Genomic DNA, 19,158 nt, shown 5'->3' with positions numbered 1-19,158 from the left:
GATTTTCCTTTACTATTGTACAGTCCTGTACATGTCTACTCAGAAGTAAGTCCCATTGAGTGCTTACTCCCAGGTAAGTGTGTAGGATTGCAGCCTAAATTACTTTGCCACTGGCTTTGGTTGCATATCATAGTAAGTCAGTAGCTTACTGTGAGCATACAGATGGCTCATGCTTCACTCCTCCCCTAGTGGGGCCAACAAACCACAATCCCTAACTTGGCATTGTGCATTATTTTGCACCAGACAAACTACAGTGTGAAGCCAATGCTACATTTTAGCTTGCCGGTTCTGGTTCTGGTGTAATGCTATGTCAGGGATCATGGGTTGTTGCTTCTCCTTGTGCTAGGGAAAGAGCGAAGCAAGAGTGGTTTCATTTTCATGGCAAACCATTAACTGGTTTACCATGATGCACAAACTGGTCTTGTGTGACATTTCTATACATCAAGTTTGCCTGACAAGTCTATTTTCAAAGCCCTCGACTTTAGTTCTGAAAGTGTTCTAAGGAATTACTTGACCTATATTTTCAAATATGATGATGGGTTTTGACTGCAATGGCAAAAAGCTTTAACTTGAAAAAGTCTACAATTTGATTTGTGCTCAGCCTTTAGGGGAAAAGTATGAGATTTGTACGATTTTCTTTGGAACTTGATTTATGGTACGGGTACACCCCCCCCCCCAAAAAAACCCCAGAAAAACGATCCAGGAACAGTTGAATAAGCAGGAAATGGTGTGTCAGTTTATAGATCAAAATTCCCTTCATCTGTAAGTGGGTGAGCATTGTTACAGGGTAATGTTACAAGTTACAGTGACTTGTCATTTTAGGAAGTGAAACTTTATTTTTGCGAATTTCTTCAGTGAGGGTTTATTCTATGCAATTTTACTCACAGTTGACTTACCAAGCAAAACTAAACTACATTAATTTAACCAAAATATCTTTTTAGCTCCCCTGATTTTTGGAATTTGAATGTTGAAAAATTCATCAGGCCCTGTCACGTCCATGTAAACAAGTGAAATTCAGGAATAGGGGGAAATTTTTCTGGCCATACAAAATAGCATTTTGTAAAGGTGGCCATACAGTACTTTTCCTCAGACAAACTATAAGCTGTAACAAGCTTTGTGCAGTGGTTTGTCTCGAGAAAGCTAAACCATCAGCCCAGACGATCCTTCAGTTCAGCACAGTAGCAGAACAACTGGTGAGGAGCAAGGCAGCTGTGATCTCCTCTCTGGGAGTCCACATGCTTGTTCACTCTAAGCCACCATTTGGCTTAGTGTCACATGCAAACAAGGACTGTGGCAGAGCTAACAACAGATGCATTATTCTTTGGGGCTCCCTTTCTAGCTGGCATAGCCAGTAGAGGACTGCACTTTTTTTGTGTGTGTGTTGAAAAGTTACTTAGCTGTTGCGTGACAAAGGGAATGCCTGTGTTTAGTTAGCTTCCCTTTATTCACTAAATTTATTTATGTGTTTGCATCCATGTGCTGCTTGTAACTGTAAATCTTTGGCTTGCATCTCTGGCTTGTGTCACCTCCAGACTGAGACAAACAAAGATTCCTGTGACACCTTAAATACTAACAAATGTATTGTGGCAGAAAACCATCCTCATTTTGTTTTTTAAGTGGTTTTTGTTTTTTGTTGTTTTGTTGTTGTTGTTGCAGCAGTCTGTAACATTCTCTGAAATTTCTAAATAAAACAGAGATGGCAAATAACTCGGCAACAGATGAGCCAAGTAAGAGAGGTGCTGGGCTTTGAGAAGGAGATGTGAGGGCTCTGACAGTCCTATATTCCTCTCGCCTCCTTTCCAAAGCCTAGCTAGTGCTTTCCCAGTTGTGGAAGGGAGGTAGGAGGACTCTAGGACCTGCCAGAACCTCACACCTCCTTCCCCAAGCCTGGTGCCTTGCTTATCTTGGCCTACCTGCCCCCACCCCACCCCAGCAACAAGGCAGTGTGCGGTCCACAGGTTCTGTGTCGGAGTACAATTGCAGGCCCGCTTGGTATGAAAAGTTAGGTTGCCTTGATCTAGAACAGGCATAGGCAAACTCGGCCCTCCAGATGTTTTGGGACTACAATTCCCATCATCCCTGACCACTGGTCCTGCTAGCTAGGGATCATGGGAGCTGTAGGCCAAAAACATCTGGAGGGCCGAGTTTGCCTATGCCTGATCTAGAACAATAAGAACATTTCTGGCTATAAAAAGCCTGGACTGCACTCCCAGTAGCGTCCTTTAGAGGGTAGACAAGAACAGGATCATGAAAGCAAGGCTTCTTAAACTGGAGAGGATGGTTGGGGACAAAGGAACAAGAGTTACTTCTAAGTGAGGGCCTTGTCCCACTATTTGCAACATACCCTTATCCTCTCCATGGGGCGCAGAGAAGCCCGAACCTTCCTCTTGAATCTCCAGAACTTTTGGCTTTTCTCATTGCTTGGGTTGCCACTAAAGGTGGTCTCTGTCTTCTGCTCCTCCTCACTGTGAAGCAAACCGCATGCTTAAACACATTTTGGCTGCCCCCATCCAACCTTTGCTTGCTGTTCTGGCTGAAGGTTTTGATTTCTCAGCTGGGAAGAGAGTTGGCTCAAAGAAGAGTTCTTTCCTTGGGCTGCCTGAAACAGGTTTGTAGGCAAGAGGGCATCTAGAATGAGGCACAATTCAGGCGGCAACTCATTCACCCATCATACCAGCCCTTTTCTTTGCCAAGAATGTGGTTTCCTTTTATACTATCAATTTAACTCTCTGAGGACTTGTTCATACAAAAGCTCTGCACCTGCATTCTAAGCGATTGCCGTTTGTGTGAATAGGGCCTTAAACGTATTAAATTATTCAATTGGGTTCTTAGGGTCTGAATTGCACACATTTTCAGAAAGGTTATTTGCATTTCTTCATTCGCATCACTAGATTAATTATTATCAACAAATTCAACTTCTCTGGAAGAAATTAATTTCCAGTTTGCGGTGAAAGAAGGTGATAAAATTAAAAGTTCTTGTAGAAACAGGGTACTTTTTTAGTATCAGAATGTGAAACCTCAGCAATATAGCCAGTGCCCTACAGTAGTAAATTAGAGTGCTACCTTCAGCTTCTTAGCACATTTTGGTGTAAACAGTTGAGTGAGGTTTTTTTTTTTTTAATATTACAGAAATAGGAAGTTCTATAAATGGACTGAAGTTTTAACAATTTTTCAAAAGAGAAAATGCCTCAGATCACAGTTTTAACTCTTGCCTAACTTCTTTCATAGCACCTTGGCCACAAATACATACATAACATGTGCAAACAGTGTTCAACACACTTCCTGTACAAACATAGTATAATTCTTTTAAATACTTTCCCTTACTAGCAGACGGACTTAAATTGCTCAAAACTAACATTGCATAGGAGGCCATATTCTAGATTATAAATGCCCTTTCTGGTCTTAAATCACTATGCATAAAGAAATGTAGAGGTGAGATCCTATAGTTTCTACTTGAAAAGTCTTTACATTATATATGATATTTGCTACTTCATCCAATTTAAAATCGAAATACTTATTTAATGTTTTAATCCATAGGTAATGATTTGGGTCCTCCAGCCACAAAGACTGCAAACAAGTTTGAGGGGATGTCTCAACAATCAGGGTAAGATTTTTTATATTTCCTGTTTGTTCACTGAGGCCAAACAATGATATTAATCTAGATCAGGGGTGGCCAACTCCCAAGAGACTGTGATCTACTCACAGAGTTAAAAACTGGCAGTGATCTACCCCCTTTTGGGGGGTTCAGGTCAAAGTTGTTAATCTTTTTTTTAGGAAGGAAAGACCTGTTTTGGGGGGTTCAGGTCAAAGTTGTTAAGAGGAGGAAAGCCCCGTTTTTAGGGGGTGCAGGGCAACAATGTTGAGCTTTTTTAGGGGGGGGGCAAGGTTGTTGAGCTTCTTTGGGGGGAGCCAGTGATGTACCAGTGATCTACCACAGATGTCCAGTGATCTACTGGTAGATCACGATCTACCTGTTGGACGTGCCTGATCTAGATAATTGATTTTTGTAAGTCAGTAGAGAATTGTTCCTCTTTTTTTCATATTTATAGTTGAATTCAACTTGCTTACATTTCACCTTCTCTTTTCTTTTTAATGGCTTTTGCTAGGCGTAACGTCAGGGTTTGTAATGTAAAAGCCAGTATCATGTTTTCTTCAGACAAGTCAGTGATACAGCCCCACGTGCATTGCAGTTCTAGCCACTCTTATCTAAAAAAAGAAAGAAAAATGTTAACAGAGCTAGAAAATCTGTCAATAGAAGGAGGCCTGATTTCAGAAAGGACCCTGTTGTCATCACAAAAAGCCTCTTCTGGCACATGTTCACATGGCTTTCTTGACCCATGATATAAAAGTCTAAAGCACCGGTGGAGATGGAGGTTTTCGTCTTTAAAAAAATCTTTTTTAAAAAAAAAGCTATTGCAGTGCTAGCTTTGAGGAAATAGGCTATGCAGACGTCTCCTCTCCACTCCATAAAAAGGTTTCAGTGCTTTCATGTGCTTAAACTAGCACTGTTTCAAAACGGTTTGATCAAATTTCAAATGTCACATTTAGAAGGAAATAAGCCATGGAAATGTGCAAATCTTCAAACATGTCAGGTACAAGAGATCATAATGTGGCATATATATATTCTTAGTTTTTAATAATATCCTTGAGTTGATCATCCAGTGCTGAAATAATTCAGAATTCAAAGAACCAGCATCTCCCCTGCCCCAGTTCATGATTCTTTTTCAGTTCTGTTTTGACTTCTGATTTCTGTTCCAATGGTGTTCTATTTGAACAGGTCAATATCTATGCTCTTTCAGTAACCTATTTGTAAAACAAGCTTAGAATAATGGAATTCTTATATACAAACGTTGTTATATTTGAATAAAGGAAGCCCACAGCCAACACCCTTGTGAGGTTTTGAGTCTGTTCTGTGGAAAATGTTTGTGCTGTTAATGTTGGTGCCTGGTACTCTAAAAAGAAGGCATTTGGGTATTTCATTATAGAGATGTAAACCATTATGTGTTTGTTCATCAGCACTGGGACTGCTAAGACTGCACTGGGTCCAAGAGTTCTTCCAAAACTACCTCAAAAAGGTAAGTATATCTGTGAGCATGAATACATACAGAGCTATTTTATACTAAATCAGATCATTAGACCACCAAGCCTAGGTTGGTCTACTGTTGACTGGCAGGGGTCTCTGAGATCTCAAGTATAGATTTCCCCCAGGTCGGCCTCTTCCTCTCTTGCTTTTCTCACAGCATGTTTGTAATAATATCATGAAGAGTTGTTTAAACAATATAAAGTTTGAGTATAAGAAACCTGCCTGATCCTGGGGTGCTTTGTAGGTTTCAAGACATAGGAGTGGCAAGAACTAAGAATATAGTTGCTGCAGTACTCCTCTGTTTTACAAATGTCTCTTAGACTATAACAGGGATGGGGAATTTCAGGATCAGGGCCAAGTGCACACTTCCACATCTCTCTGTTTTATTTATTTAATTCCATTTATGAATCCCCACAAAACGTCTCAAATCAATTTCATGGTAAAAACAACAAAAATAATTAAAAATAAGTGCATATATGCAAATGGAAACTATTTGATATGTGAAAACAGTTTCAAGGCAGATTGGGATCAATATATCCACTTAAGGGGCTGGTTGGAAAAGGAAGGTCTTCAATAGGTGCCAGAAAGGCAATAGAGATAGTGCCTGTCTATTAAGTAGAGCAAGGCATTTCAAAAGGGTTAGTGCTAAGATTCCTATTTTGTGCAGAACACAATGAGATGTTATCCGCAGGAAGCTTTCTCCTGTTCAGCACAGTGATTGCGTATAAAAGTACAGTATAGTACTTTGTACACAGGAGCGTGTGGAACTCTTATCTGTTGCAAATGGAGAAATAGCAACCCATTCTGAAATTAATTTCATTGTGTTTCCTTTCTGTTTCAGTGGCACTAAGAAAAATAGAGACGATTCACCTTCCTTCAATAGACAAGCCCAGTCAACAATCGGAAACCTTTCAGAAGTCCATTTCACTTTGTATTGATCTGCCACAGAAACCACAACCTGGAGATTTGCCCCCAAAGCCTCAACCTATGGAACTACCCCAGAAACCTCAGATTGGAGATTTGCCCCCCAAGCCAGGAGAATTACCCCCGAAACCCCAGTTAGGAGATCTGCCACCAAAACCACAGCTCTCGGACTTGCCTCCGAAGCCGCAAATGAAAGACCTTCCTCCCAAGCCTCAGCTAGGAGATGCTTTGGCTAAAACTCCTGTTGGAGAAATGTCACCGAAGCCTCAGCCCTCGGAGGCACATCAAAAGTCTCATTCTGTGGATCTCTCTCCAAGGGTACAATCTAAAGAGACCGTCCAAAAGCAAGCATCTGAAGACTCCAATGATGTAACCCATGCACTGCCAGAGACCCCAGTGCCACTTCCTAGAAAAATTAACATGGTGAGTAGATGGTTCGTTCTCTTATATGACAGCGAGGGTTTGTTGCTGCCAACCCTGCTTTGGGGTTTGCAGAGTTCTGTGCAGAAAATAACACCGGGGGAATTCGAGGTACACAGCGAAGCTGCTTGAAGAAAACAGCTTTCCTGATGCATTTTTGCTCCCCCCCCCCCAATGCCAATACCTTTCTGTTGCTTCTTGGCTGACTTTAATCACTCGTTGCACAGTCACAATCATGTATTTCAAAATAGCCTAGCTGATAAACTATGACTAACACAGTCAATTTGAGGACAAAAAAATTGCTCTCTTCTCATGATTACTTGAATGCCATTGTTGGGACATGTGCGAATGAGGTGTCCGGTGCCCCATCGAATCCTGTTTCGGGGGATCAGCCTGATTATATGGACAAGGCACTTGCAGTAATTTAACCATGTGCTCTTTATCCTTACCCATCAAGGCTGCTTCAAGCTAGCCAAGGGGATTTGACTGAGCGTGGTCCAGGCTATGATCAGTGTGTTGCAGAGCAAGCAAGTGGCGCTTACTGCCCTTAAAGGGGTGATAAATGTGTCCCTTCCTTGACCTTGAGATTTACAATAACTACCACCCGGTCGCAGATACTCAGAATGTATTGGAAGGCACCATTGGAGGTTACCGGTTATCTAGACTAGGGGAGGGGTACCTTTTTCATTTTGAAAGCTGCAGTCCTTATATGAAACCTTCTGGGGAATACATAGCAGCATGGACAGGGCCAGAGGCAAAAGCAGATGGAGCGTTGAATGTAAAATTGACCCTTGTTCAGTAGGCTGATTTCTACACATGCTCACACACCCCTCATCTTAAAATCAGAGTGCAGGGAGATGTACCAGCCTGACAAAACAGTCAGGAAGGGTGTAAGTAAAGCTGGAGAGTCCCAGTTTTATTATTTATACATACATACATACATACATACATACAGTGGTACCTTGGGTTAAGAACTTAATTTGTTCTGGAGGTCCATTCTTAACCTGAGGTACCACTTTAGCTAATGAGGCCTCGTGCTGCTGCTGCGCGATTTCTGTTCTCATCCTGAAGCAAAGTTCTTAACCCAAGGTACTATTTCTGGGTTAGCGGAGTCTGTAACCTGAAGCATCTGTAACCTGAAGCGTCTGTAACCCAAGGTACCACTCTACATACATACATACCCCGCCCATCTGGCTGGGTTTCCCCAGCCACTCTGGACGGCTTCCAACAAAAGATTAAAAATACATTAAAACATCAGTCATTAAAAACTTCCCTAAACAGGGCTGCCTTCAGATGTCTTCTGAATGTCAAATAGTTATTTATTTCCCTGACATCTGATAGGAGGGTGTTCCACAGGGTGGGCGCCACTACCGAGAAGACCCTCTGCCATTTAAGGCTTTAAAGGTCAGCACCAATTGTGCTTGGAAACATACTGGGAGCCAATGTTGGTCTTTCAAGACTGGTGTTATGTCGTCTCGGCGGCCGCTCCCAGTCACCAGTCTAGCTGCTGCATTCTGGATCAGTAGCCAGGCGGACAGGCTGGAGGACCGTGAAAATTGAAAACTAAATTTCATCTAAGTTCCCAAAGTGTAAATAAAATATTGGGGAATAAACCTGACTCCTAAATCCCTATAAAAATGCAACGCAAGCGGTGTCCATTTTTGGTGCATCCAATTGATGCACAACCGCCAATGTGCAGTTCCTTTTGGACCCAGAAGAGGGAGGAGTGGGGATAGAACAGGGGCGGGGCAGATTTTTGTGTGCTCCACCAATGCGAGCTCTCTAGAAGAACATGGACTAATATTGCAATTGAGCCACTTTCACAAAGGCAAACTCTCAAGTGCCAAGGTTGCCTGGTAAATTGTCTTTATATAACTGCCAGTGGCAAAGCATTGAAAATGTTTCTATCTAGGAATGTATAATGCTGCTAGATAGATTTTGTTGTCCTTACTATGTTCTGGCTTTCTGGGGTTATTTTTGTGTGTGTGTTGTGAGATCCAATGAGCACAAACAGGTGTCTGTTTCTGCAGTAGGGCTTCTTCTTCCTCTCCTGCCCATATATGGAGCAGATCTTGTGGGGGGGGGCAGAGTGCAGAGAAAAGAATCCCCCAGTTCCATTGTGCAAGTGGATTTTCTGTTGTGCAGAAAAGCGGTTATCATTGGATTTGTCACGAGTTGTTTTAATGGTTGGACTATTGTGAGTGAGAGTTGTTCCTTTTGTTTCCCCCCAAATCATTTGTGATTTGAGCAGATCAGTTGAAGGGGGAAAGTGGGATAGAAATTTCAGTGTAATTAAAATCTACATATGGAACAGGGTTGGCTAACTTCTTCAGCCTGGCAGCCCTCTGCTTGCTGCCACAACATTATGATAGTGATCTACTCAGCCACAAAATAAGAAATTGGTCCTAAATCTCTTAATAGGCTCTCTGGATAATGGCCATAAAGGTTTTAGCTAATATTTATTATAGACTCTCTATCCTCTTTCTCTGATAACTGCAAGGGTAATGTATCTACACATCTTGGTGAGCTGCACATGTCAGGAATGGGACATTAGGAATGGATACTGTTGGCTGGGATCCAAGTGGTATGGCGTGTTTTTGGACCAGATCCTCTTTTCCATTTGTGTTCTGTCTTTTAGAACGAAAGCCTGGTGGCAAGGGCTGCCTCCTTTGTTCTTACGTAAGCAGTTCTGGGAGCCTTTTCAGGTGAGAGCCAGTGTGGTGTAGTGGTTAGGAGCAGTGGATTTGTAATCTGGTGAACCGGGTTCGATTCCCTGCTCCTCCACATACATCTGCTGGGTGACCTTGGGGTAGTCACACTTCTCTGAAGTCTCTCAGCCTCACTCACCTCACAGAGTGTTTGTTGTGTGGGGGAGGAAGGGAAAACAGAATGTTAGCCGCTTTGAGACTCCTTCGGCTAGTGATAAAGCGGGATATCAACTACTTCTTCTTCTTCTTCTGTAAAAATACAGAAAAGCATATAACAAAAAATAACCCCCACCCAATCACATATGTATGCATTGTGCATCCCGTGGATGTTGCTGGAGCACACCTTCCATCACCCCTGATCACTGACTATGCTGGCTGAGGCTGACTGGATTTTGAGTCCAGCAACACCTGGAGGGTCACAGGTTCTCCATCCCTTCGGAAACACCTGGGGAAATAAAAATGCATTCACCTAGTGCCTCCAAGACAAGTGGTGTATTCCCTGCTGCAGCCTTGCAGGGTACACCTGCATCTTCTTCTGTACCGTATGTTTCGCGCTATAAGACACACTTTTTCCCTCCTAAAAAGGAAGGGGAAGTGTCTGTGCGTCTTATGGAGCGAAGGCCCGCTCGCAAAAGCAGGCTTGGCAGCGCAGCACCTCTCCCAACAGACAGTACTTGAAGGAGCACCCCCTCCAAAAAAGTGACCCCCCCCCATCCTTCCTCAGGTTTTTTTTTTCTTGTTTCCGCCCTCAAAAAACTAGGTGGGTCTTATGGTCAGGTGCGTCTTATGAAGCGAAAAATATGTTGGATTAAAGTATTTGAAATCTGTTGGTTTAAAGTATTTGAAATGTTTAAAGTATTTCAAATGTTTAAAGTATTTGAAATGTTAAACGTATTGTAGCATTCAGTGTTTTTGCTGTTATGTTAAAATTTTGTTCTGTAGTTGGCATTTTCCTGCCTTTTAGCTATAATGTGATTTACGTTTTAGGGAAAGAACAAAGTTAGGCGAGTGAAGACAATCTATGATTGCCAGGCAGATAATGATGATGAGCTTACATTTGTTGAAGGAGAAGTTATCATTGTGACAGGTGAAGAGGACCAAGAGTGGTGGGTATGTACCTTCCTGCTTTGAAAAACCGAATCCAGTTTTATTAAGTGGTTACGGATCTGTGAAAAGCAAAATAACACCAAGATCATACTGTTTCTAACATTAAATTAAACTAATCTTCCACCACACAACTCAGGCATTGCCTAACACTTTTTTTAATGGTGCAGCAATATAGTTTTAGCATGCATTGTGTTACTAATTGCTTTTTAAACCTTGCTTATAGCTGCTGGTCTTTTTCTGTAATTAAAGTATCAAGCGCAGTTCCATTTAAAAAAGAGAGTGCACATTTTGCCACAGATTTAAGTGGGGAGTGGACTGAACCCAAGTGATCTGATCCTACACAGGCTGCATAAGTCAGTAAGTGGGTTTGGCTCAGGTACAAGATTCCTTGCAGCAGAGCAGCTGCATAGGTCATGGTGTTATCCTACTAGCACGGGGGTAGCCAACATGGTGCCCTCCTGATGTTGTTGGACTGCAGCTCCCATCAATCCCCAGCAGAGTGACCAATGGCCATGGATAATGGAAGTTGTGGTTAAACAACATCTGGAGGGGGCAGTAGTTTGGCTACCCCCGTCTCACTGCAGCAGACCATTGCAACAGAGCAGCGGTTGATGACTGTTAGAACAAAAGAGGCCTTGCACAGAAAAAAGTGGGCATACATTAATAATAATATTAACCCTATCCCTATTTTAACAGCTAAGAGCCCGCTGTGCGTTTGCAGACCTGCACATTTAGGCCAAACTAAAAAAACAACAACCCGTTTCATCACCCACTGGTGCTTTTGGGTGTACATTCCTAGCATGGCAAGTCTGCTTGGCAAACTGGGTTTTGAAACTCAGCAGGTGGCTGTCAAGGCCCTGCTCAAAAACCTTTAGTGGGGGAAGACCCCTCCCCCCTCCCAAAAAAACCAATGTAGCCACATAACTGTTACCCACATAAGGATCATGGCTGAAATATTTGGTGTTTCCCAGATTTCAGGTATCTATTAATTAGACTTGCTTCCATATAAAAGTGGGCAAGTGACAGGTTCAGAGTGAGGATATTGAAGCATAAAACTACTGTTTATCAAGCACGTAATATATGTTATTGCTCCATGTGGGATAGCAAATGCGGAGGTTTGTGGGGCGGGGGGCCGATGCCTTCTGAGCCAACATTATTTGTTCTTCTCTGCAGATTGGCCACATTGAAGGAAAGCCAGAGAGAAAAGGGGTCTTCCCAGTATCCTTCGTCCATATTTTGTCAGACTAAGTCGAATCGGAAACTTGAGCATTGCACATCCTTCCTGCAAGACGGGCTTTTAGCACGAAGCAAACAGCTGCTCCCTCCCTGTAATTCTGTGCACAACTGTGGATATATATGTATATATAACTGCTGTTACGGAACAAGAACTCATTTACGGCTCACCCAGCGAGGTGACTTATACTTGTATTGTAAATAACGGTGTTACTCTGCCTTTGCCAGTATTACGGTAGCCTTGGGACCTGGCATGCCTTATTGGGTTTGCTCAAGCCATCCTTGGCATCAAGCACTTACATCTCTTTGTCTGTGTGTATGAACTACCAGCTCCCTAAATGTGGTTGGTCTCATCCGGTCCTGTTTAACTACAGAAATTACCATCTCTAATAAATCAGTATTCCTAAAATAGATAACTAGCAGAGAGTTAGATTCAGTTTTCGAAATGAACTGCTTTGGCTCATTTACAGCCGTTTACAGCTACCAATGTACACACTTTACAGCTTGCGAAATCTACTTCCTTGGTATTGTCAAAGAAAATGTTCAATGTACACAGCAAACAAAAGAAATATTCACTGATGCTACAGATTAACCAGTAGTCTTTTTGTGGCGTGTGTGTGTGTGAACAGGCATTTCATGTTTGTATTATGTCGTTGGTGTTTCTCCCTATGATATTTACCTCACCTAACACCATCTGAAAGTCTTCAGTTAAAATTGCTCTGTCTAATGAAGGAACACTTATGGGACTTTTGGCTGGAGGTTTCCTTTCACGGCACCAGGGTCTTTAAAAAAAAAAGCAGCCCACGCCCGTCTGCTTATTAGCATATGCTACTCCCTACAATCTCTGTTTATGCAGAAACGTTACAAGTGTACGTCAGCTTTTTCAAGTTTTCACGCGGTGCACTCCTGTTATAATCCGGTTGCCACGCAGACTTGAAAGATGAGTTTACGTGAGCTAACTAATTGGCTCATTTAGAAGATACCTTTGCTGTTGGGGGAGTTGAGCCTTCAACCCACTGGAGCTATTAAGTCATAATGCTCTCTTAGTACTGTCGCCTGGAGAAATAATAATAATAAAAAAAAACAAGAACCCAGCTATCAAAACGAGTGAAAGATGACCTTTCATGCAAATTATCACCTGTTAAATCATGATGCCAGACTGTAACATCTGGAATTAAATTTGCTTCTGTGGAATCCTAATTATGGCTCGAGGTTGAACTTTCAGAATCTGCCAGCAATCCTGAAACCACTGAGCTGAACTTAGGGAGGATGTGTTTTGATCTGAGATGGCTTTAGACTTTCCACCCTGCGTTACTTGCATCTAAAACACATTCTTTATTCTGATCAATGTATTAAGGATATATGCTCATTTCAGATATGCTGTTTCATTTATTTATTTGTTGATCATTGTTAAAATATGCAAAGCGGAATGTTCTTGTTTTGCTTACGATTCACGGAACGTTTTACAGTGCGGCTCCATGTGGTTTCCCTCGTTCGCCTGGCTTAAAACAGGGCTGGCTAACCTGTGTCTGCCCCGATGTTGCTAGGCTACAGTCATCACTGGCTATGCTGGCTGGAGCCAATTCGAGCCGGAGATAGACAAATCTGCAAAGCCACTGGTTAGCCACCCCGGCTTTAAACAACTGCTTTTGCAGCAGCCCAGTTTTCTTTTTTCCTTCATAGCAGATTCTCTTGACTCTGTCAAAAGGTTTCCATTTCACGAAAAGCACAAGTTCACATTAATCACTCCGAGGCTTTCGCTTTTGATGTCTTACAAACCTGTAGTCAGTGAATATTTATTTTTATTTAAATGGTTAACATACAGAACATAATCAACTTAAGAAATCTTGCATGAAGAAGAACAAAATATTTATCAGCTATTATTGGAAAAGTGGTTTTTAAACTATTGCTTCATCTGTGTCATGACACATTCTGTTAAAAAAGATATAAGCTTTCAAGTGAGTGACTGAGCCTGCTGGCATCGACTCTGCAGTGTTACCGATTTCAGTGTTTTCTCAGACTCATGCTGTTTATATGAAAGCCGGAACAAAAAATGACTTTGCATTCCATATTGCTCATCAATGCAGTGTGCTTCAGATGCATTAAAGAACAAAACTGATCTACCTTTTTTGTCAAGTATATTTTAAAATGATCTCGAAATCCACTGGTTGAAAGAGAGAGAGAGAGAGAGAAAGTGCAACCCATATAAAGGAGATCCAGATGTGTAAAATGATGTAGAGTCAAAATGTCTATTATTTTGTATGCTTTTTTGAAGTAGTATAATAACGAATTTTTAAAAAAATAAAATGAGTTCCATCAGGAACAAGAGTTGACTATTCTGGGTGATTTGAGAGTCCATAGGAGAATTAAAATACCATGTATGATATATAGGTTGAGTTTTAAGTACAATATTGTATTTAAACTCAGAGCCACTATCTGCAATTTTGTACATGACATTTTTGGGAAGTCTTGTTTGTTTTGGGGTTCCCCCCCCCCCGGGGAGAGGGAAGTATGTTTGCAAATGGTGTGTTATTTTACTGTTGAACAGCAATTGCTATTTATTTTTTTATGACATATAGTGCATCAACATGTATAGAAAGCAGATCTGGTTAGAGCCACTAGTTGGAAACTGAAGTCTCATTTGAATGTTACAATCATAATACATCAGTACACTTGTCTCCTCACGTGTTTAATGTGACAGTTTGAGTACTGTATGTGTTAATTTCTACTTTTTTAATATTTAAAATTGCTTTTAAATAAATGTATTCAGTTGATCCCAGGCATCTGAATGTCCTTTTATCAACTGGAGTCTGCTATAGGAGGAAAAAGCTCATTCACATACAATTTTAGAGCTTGTGTTTTTTTCTGATGCTCATGTTCAGTTTCTATTCAGTAAAGAGATAAGAGCACCAGATAAACATATACATTCATTCTGGTGTTCATACAGATTTGCACACAGATTTTTTTTGGGGGGAGGGGGGATCTGGATGCACTGAAATGCTTCTCTTTTGGTCTCTTACTACGTTGTTTGCAGGTAGTTTATACTAAACAGTCTCTCTTCTGGTCCTAATATGCAGCTCCCAAGTGTTAAATGCTAAGACTTCATTGCTAGTACAAAACGTGTTGCTTTTCAGTATCATCTTTAACTTTGCCACCTGTGTGCACATGCCATGAGGTAGAGAATTAGGGGTGGATAGATCTGTGGTCACCTTCATTAGTCCTTTTATTTCAGTGGAAGATGGAAAATGAAGTCCACTCTGTTTAACCCTCATTTTAAAAAGATTTCTGTGCAACTGCAGCTGTTACAATTTAAGGTTAAGCAGCTGCCAGATTTGTGTGCATATTGGCTTTCTTGTACAAGCTGCCCAACAGAGGTGGGCTACTTTGGGTGGGAGAGGCTCAAGGGTCACAGAGTCCCTTCAGGAAGTCTTAGGGAGCTACATCCCAATGATAATATACAGGACTAAAGCAAAATATGGGGAGGGGGACACACGAGTTCTCCCATGCATTTATACACACCCATTCACTAATACATTCATTTTCTGTGGGAGGGTGGGGGTCCTGTACAGAATAAGCTCACCTGTGTACATGCTATAGCTCTGGCATATCAGGCCTGTCCCTCAATTATCTAATCCTACCTCAGGTTCCCTTAATATATTCAAAGAATAGATGGTAACCTTGCCCCATTAGTTTCTCGGCTACGCATGCACCAAATGTCTGGATTTCTGGTACCTTTTATACCAAGCAGGATTGCTATTTCGGGAAGCATCCTTGGAAGTGTCTTTTAAAGTGAGCAGCTTAAAGCATTGTTGACAGGATAAACATTGCCCACTTTTCAGGTGCATTTTTGCATCTGCTTATTTTCATAGGCAAAGGGTTTTGTTGATTTGTTACGTCCTACATTTGGCCTGGAAATAATCCCAGACATTTTCTTAGGAAACACGTAGCTATTAACCTTGCAGAATTGCAATTTCATGTAGAATAATGTGTTTGTTGATGTTTTAAGCAAAAGAAAGGCTTCCTATATGCTTCCTCGGAAGTAGGCCTCTTGAGTACCATTCAACCTCAATGATGTCAGAGAACCAAAGGAGAGGAGCAGGCATTGTACCAAATTCTTAGATTCAGACGACAAAAATAGCAGATATTAAGTGTGCTTTGTTACACAGATTTCAGTTTTTCAAAGAAAGGTTTTACAGGACTCTGGTTTTTAGTTTGCACTGTTTGTTCACTGCCTTATGCCCTCATGGGCTAGATTTTCAGTAAAGCCAGGGGAACCATAGCATTTCACCAGGTTGTAGAATGGACAGGAATCTCTGTGATGACAGCTCTCCATGTGGCAAGAGCTTGTAAACACACAAAGCCATTTTTAACTGCTCCTATGGTTTGCACACTTACAGCTCCTTGACTGTGCAATTCTACACTGAGTTGGATTGGTGCGCATGCGCAACCCACCACCACTTCTGGATCTCAAACATCTTGAGTCATATTACGGAGGAGACCTTTAGGGTCCCTGCTCTGCTTCTCTCCTGCCTCGCTCAGGTTCTCTAGCCTACAACCTTGTCAAGAATGATGCTCCCTTCCTAGTCTATCCATTCATTGGCTTTGTTACACCATGCCACTGCTGCCATGTTGCAGCCAGAATCTTGCTCAGACCTCCTGCTGCATTTGACTGTAAGGAAAGTCTGCCCTGTTGACAAACACAATGAAATCCTTTCTTCAGAATTGGGTACTGGTGGTACCCTTTCCTGGGAGACCTCGGCCTCAGATTCTCCAGCAATGCTTGAAAGCCACAGACCTACTGTGATGTAACAGCAAGTTTCAGGGACACATTAAGGTGGGTGTGGCCTCCCTTATCTTTTTGGGCTTCCAATGTCCATCAGTCCCAGCCATCATGGCCAATGGAGGAGGTCTAGCCCAGCAACATCTGGAAGACCGCAGGATAGCTAATCCTGCATTAAGAACCAACCATCTTAATAAAATCTTGCTCCCTGCCTTTCTCCTTCTAAAAAGATTGTGCAGCAATAATGAAGTATGTTCCAACAGAGGAGTTAAAGTTACAAGTTGGTAAGGAGATCCTTTGCTGTCTTGCTTCCTTGAGGAGTATACATGGGCCCACTAGGCTGTCTCACCTAGACTTCCACCTAAACATTAGGAAGAACTTCCTGACAGTGAGAGCAGTTCGGCAGTGAAATTTGCTACCAAGGAGTGTGGTGGAGTCTCCTCCTTTGGAGGTCTTTAAGCAGAGGCTTGACAGCCATCTGTCAGAAATGCTTTGATGGTGTTTCCTGCTTGGCAGGGGGTTGGACTGGATGGCCCTTGTGGTCTCTTCCAACTCTATGATCTCCTAACATGTCCTGTCTTATCTGGTTGCTCAATTTATATCGCTCTCAAAGGAGCCCGGTGGGGTCTTAAACCCATTAAGCCTATTCACAGCAGAGGAAGCTCTCCGGCCACCAGTGGTGAAGTAAGATTCAGCTGCAGCTTTTGCAAGTTAGCCACAGCGCTTGACATCATGACACTTCCATCTTACGTGACACTCAATGGCAAGCAACCTTTTCAAAGGAAGTGCCATTTCTCAGTTCTGCTTCCTCGCTACACCCTTTCAGATGGAAAACAGGTCAGTGTTACGACTTGCTAGGTGTTACATCCCGTGTGTGTGTGTGTGTGTGTGTGTGTGTGTGTGTTTTCACTCAACCCAGGGTTTCCTGCTGCTTTTGGACTACAACTCCCATCATCCCTAGCTAGAAGAATGATGGGAATTGTAGTCCAAAAACTGCTGGAAACCCAAGCTTGGGAAACCTTGACTTAATCAGAGCTACTCAGCCTTTAACTGCTCCATGTCAAGTAGAAATTATTTAAGCTTGTATTGGCCGGGGGGGGGGTGATAAGAAAAAGCTTCACCTGCTGTCTTTCAACCTGCTGACAGCTGTGAAAGGCATCCTAAGCTGTAGGAAAGGGCAACTCTATCCTGCTCGTCTTCAAGGCAGCAAGATCCTGGCCCATAGCCACTAGCCAGTGCCGGATTTGAGTATAAGCTAAACAAGCTATAGCTCAGGGCCCCCCCAAAAAATTAAAGGGAAAAAAATGATGTACATTTCCAAAATATGATAAAAAAACAAAATAAAACCTACGTAGAGCAACAGTGTTTTGTGTTGTGTAGGCTCCTATGATGCTAGCCTGTTCCCTAAAATATCACTGGTTTGCTCATTTCTATATATAGGGTGCCTGCATTCTGTATGTGCAAATGGCTTTACTGTAGATACCTATTAGGTCTATAAATTACCATATGGCATATATTCAACACAAAAAACCGACAATTTGGGACATCTGGACATATAAAGGGCCCCATTACCTTCAGTAGCTTAGGGCCTCAACAAACCTAAATCTGGCCATGCCCATAGCTATGGACCTCAGTGTGACGCCACTCACCCTTTGAAACTCCCTCCTGTTACATATCAGACAGGTGGCATCTCTACTAGTCTTCTCCACACACAGGATCCCGAGAAGCTGCCTTATAGCAAGCCAGTCCATTGGCCCATCTAGTTCAACTACAACTCCTCCTCATCCCCAGGGCATTGGCCATGCTTGATGGGGCTGATGGGATATGTAGTTGAGTCCGTATGGAGGGCCAAACCTGGCCTAAACTAACTCTCAGTGGCTCTCCAAGGGACTTGGATTGGCCTGGGCCTGGGCCTAGGATCAAGCTGCAGGTTGGGCTTCTGTCTCCGACCTGCCAGCAATTGCTATATAAAAGTAAAGGGACCCCTGACCATTAGGTCCAGTCGTGTCCGACTCTGGGGTTGCAGCGCTCATCTCGCGTTACTGGCTGAGGGAGCCGGCGTACAGCTTCCGGGTCATGTGGCCAGCATGACAAAGCCGCTTCTGGTCAAACTACAGTTGTCCAGTATTGCAGTCAAGCAACTTTAGACTTAGGTCTAAATTACCCCAAATGCTAATGTATATTATTTCACATCAAAATGTGACAAGGCAGTCCTGGTAATACATTACTTACTGGGAAAACCATAGCTTTAACTATACGGACCTTTGTCGGCAAGGTGATGTCAATGCTTTTTAAGATGCTGTCTAGGTTTGTCATTGCTTTCCTCCCAAGAAGCAGGCGTCTTTTAATTTCATGACTGCTGTCTCCATCTGCACTGATAATGGAGCCCAATAAAGTAAAATCTCTCACTCCCTCCATTTATTCCCTCCCTGCAGTACATAGTTACAACTATGGAACTCGCTTCTGCAGGAGGCAGTGAGGGCCACCAACCTGGATGGCTTTAAAAGACGACGGGACGGATTCATGGAGGAGAGGGCTCATACCCATATCCAGCATTTCTCAGATGAAAATAGGGACATTCCATTCTATTCTATTCTATTCTATTCTATTCTATTCTATTCTATTCTATTCTATTCTATTCTACAATAGAATAGCGGGTGGCGCTGTTGTCTAAACCACTGAGCCTAGTGCTTGCCGATCAGAAGGTTGGCGGTTCGAATCCCCGTGACGGGGTGAGCTCCCGTTGCTCGGTCCCAGCTCCTGCCAACCTAGCAGTTCAAAAGCACGTCAAAGTGCAAGTAGATAAATAGGTACCGCTCCGGCGGGAAGGTAAACAGCGTTTACACATGCTGCTCTGATTTCGCCAGAAGCGGCTTAGTCATGCTGGCCCCATGACCCGGAAA

At 42.5% G+C, this 19,158-nt stretch overlaps 1 protein-coding gene across 6 annotated transcripts in view; it reads left to right on the top strand.

Moving 5' to 3' along the window:
* The window catches only part of ASAP1 (ArfGAP with SH3 domain, ankyrin repeat and PH domain 1), a 138,075-nt gene extending 126,045 nt beyond the window's left edge, over positions 1-12,030 (top strand). For 5 of the 6 annotated variants that reach the window (XM_033155865.1, XM_033155861.1, XM_033155863.1 and 2 more), the window contains 5 exons: positions 3,538-3,604; positions 5,017-5,075; positions 5,925-6,430; positions 10,123-10,245; positions 11,416-12,030. In XM_033155865.1, the coding sequence (XP_033011756.1) occupies positions 3,538-3,604; positions 5,017-5,075; positions 5,925-6,430; positions 10,123-10,245; positions 11,416-11,490 (830 nt within the window). In that variant the 3' untranslated portion in view covers positions 11,491-12,030. Of the gene's footprint in view, positions 1-3,537; positions 3,605-5,016; positions 5,142-5,878; positions 6,431-10,122; positions 10,246-11,415 lie in introns of those variants that run through there. The other variant, XM_033155866.1, reaches the window with a different exon arrangement.
* The last annotated feature ends 7,128 nt before the right edge of the window (positions 12,031-19,158 follow it).

Source organism: Lacerta agilis, chromosome 7 (genome assembly GCF_009819535.1).
Source record: "Lacerta agilis isolate rLacAgi1 chromosome 7, rLacAgi1.pri, whole genome shotgun sequence".
NCBI lineage: Eukaryota > Metazoa > Chordata > Lepidosauria > Squamata > Lacertidae > Lacerta > Lacerta agilis.
The sequence above is the reverse complement of the archived record's forward strand: the minus strand, read 5'-3'. Positions and strand labels throughout refer to the sequence as shown.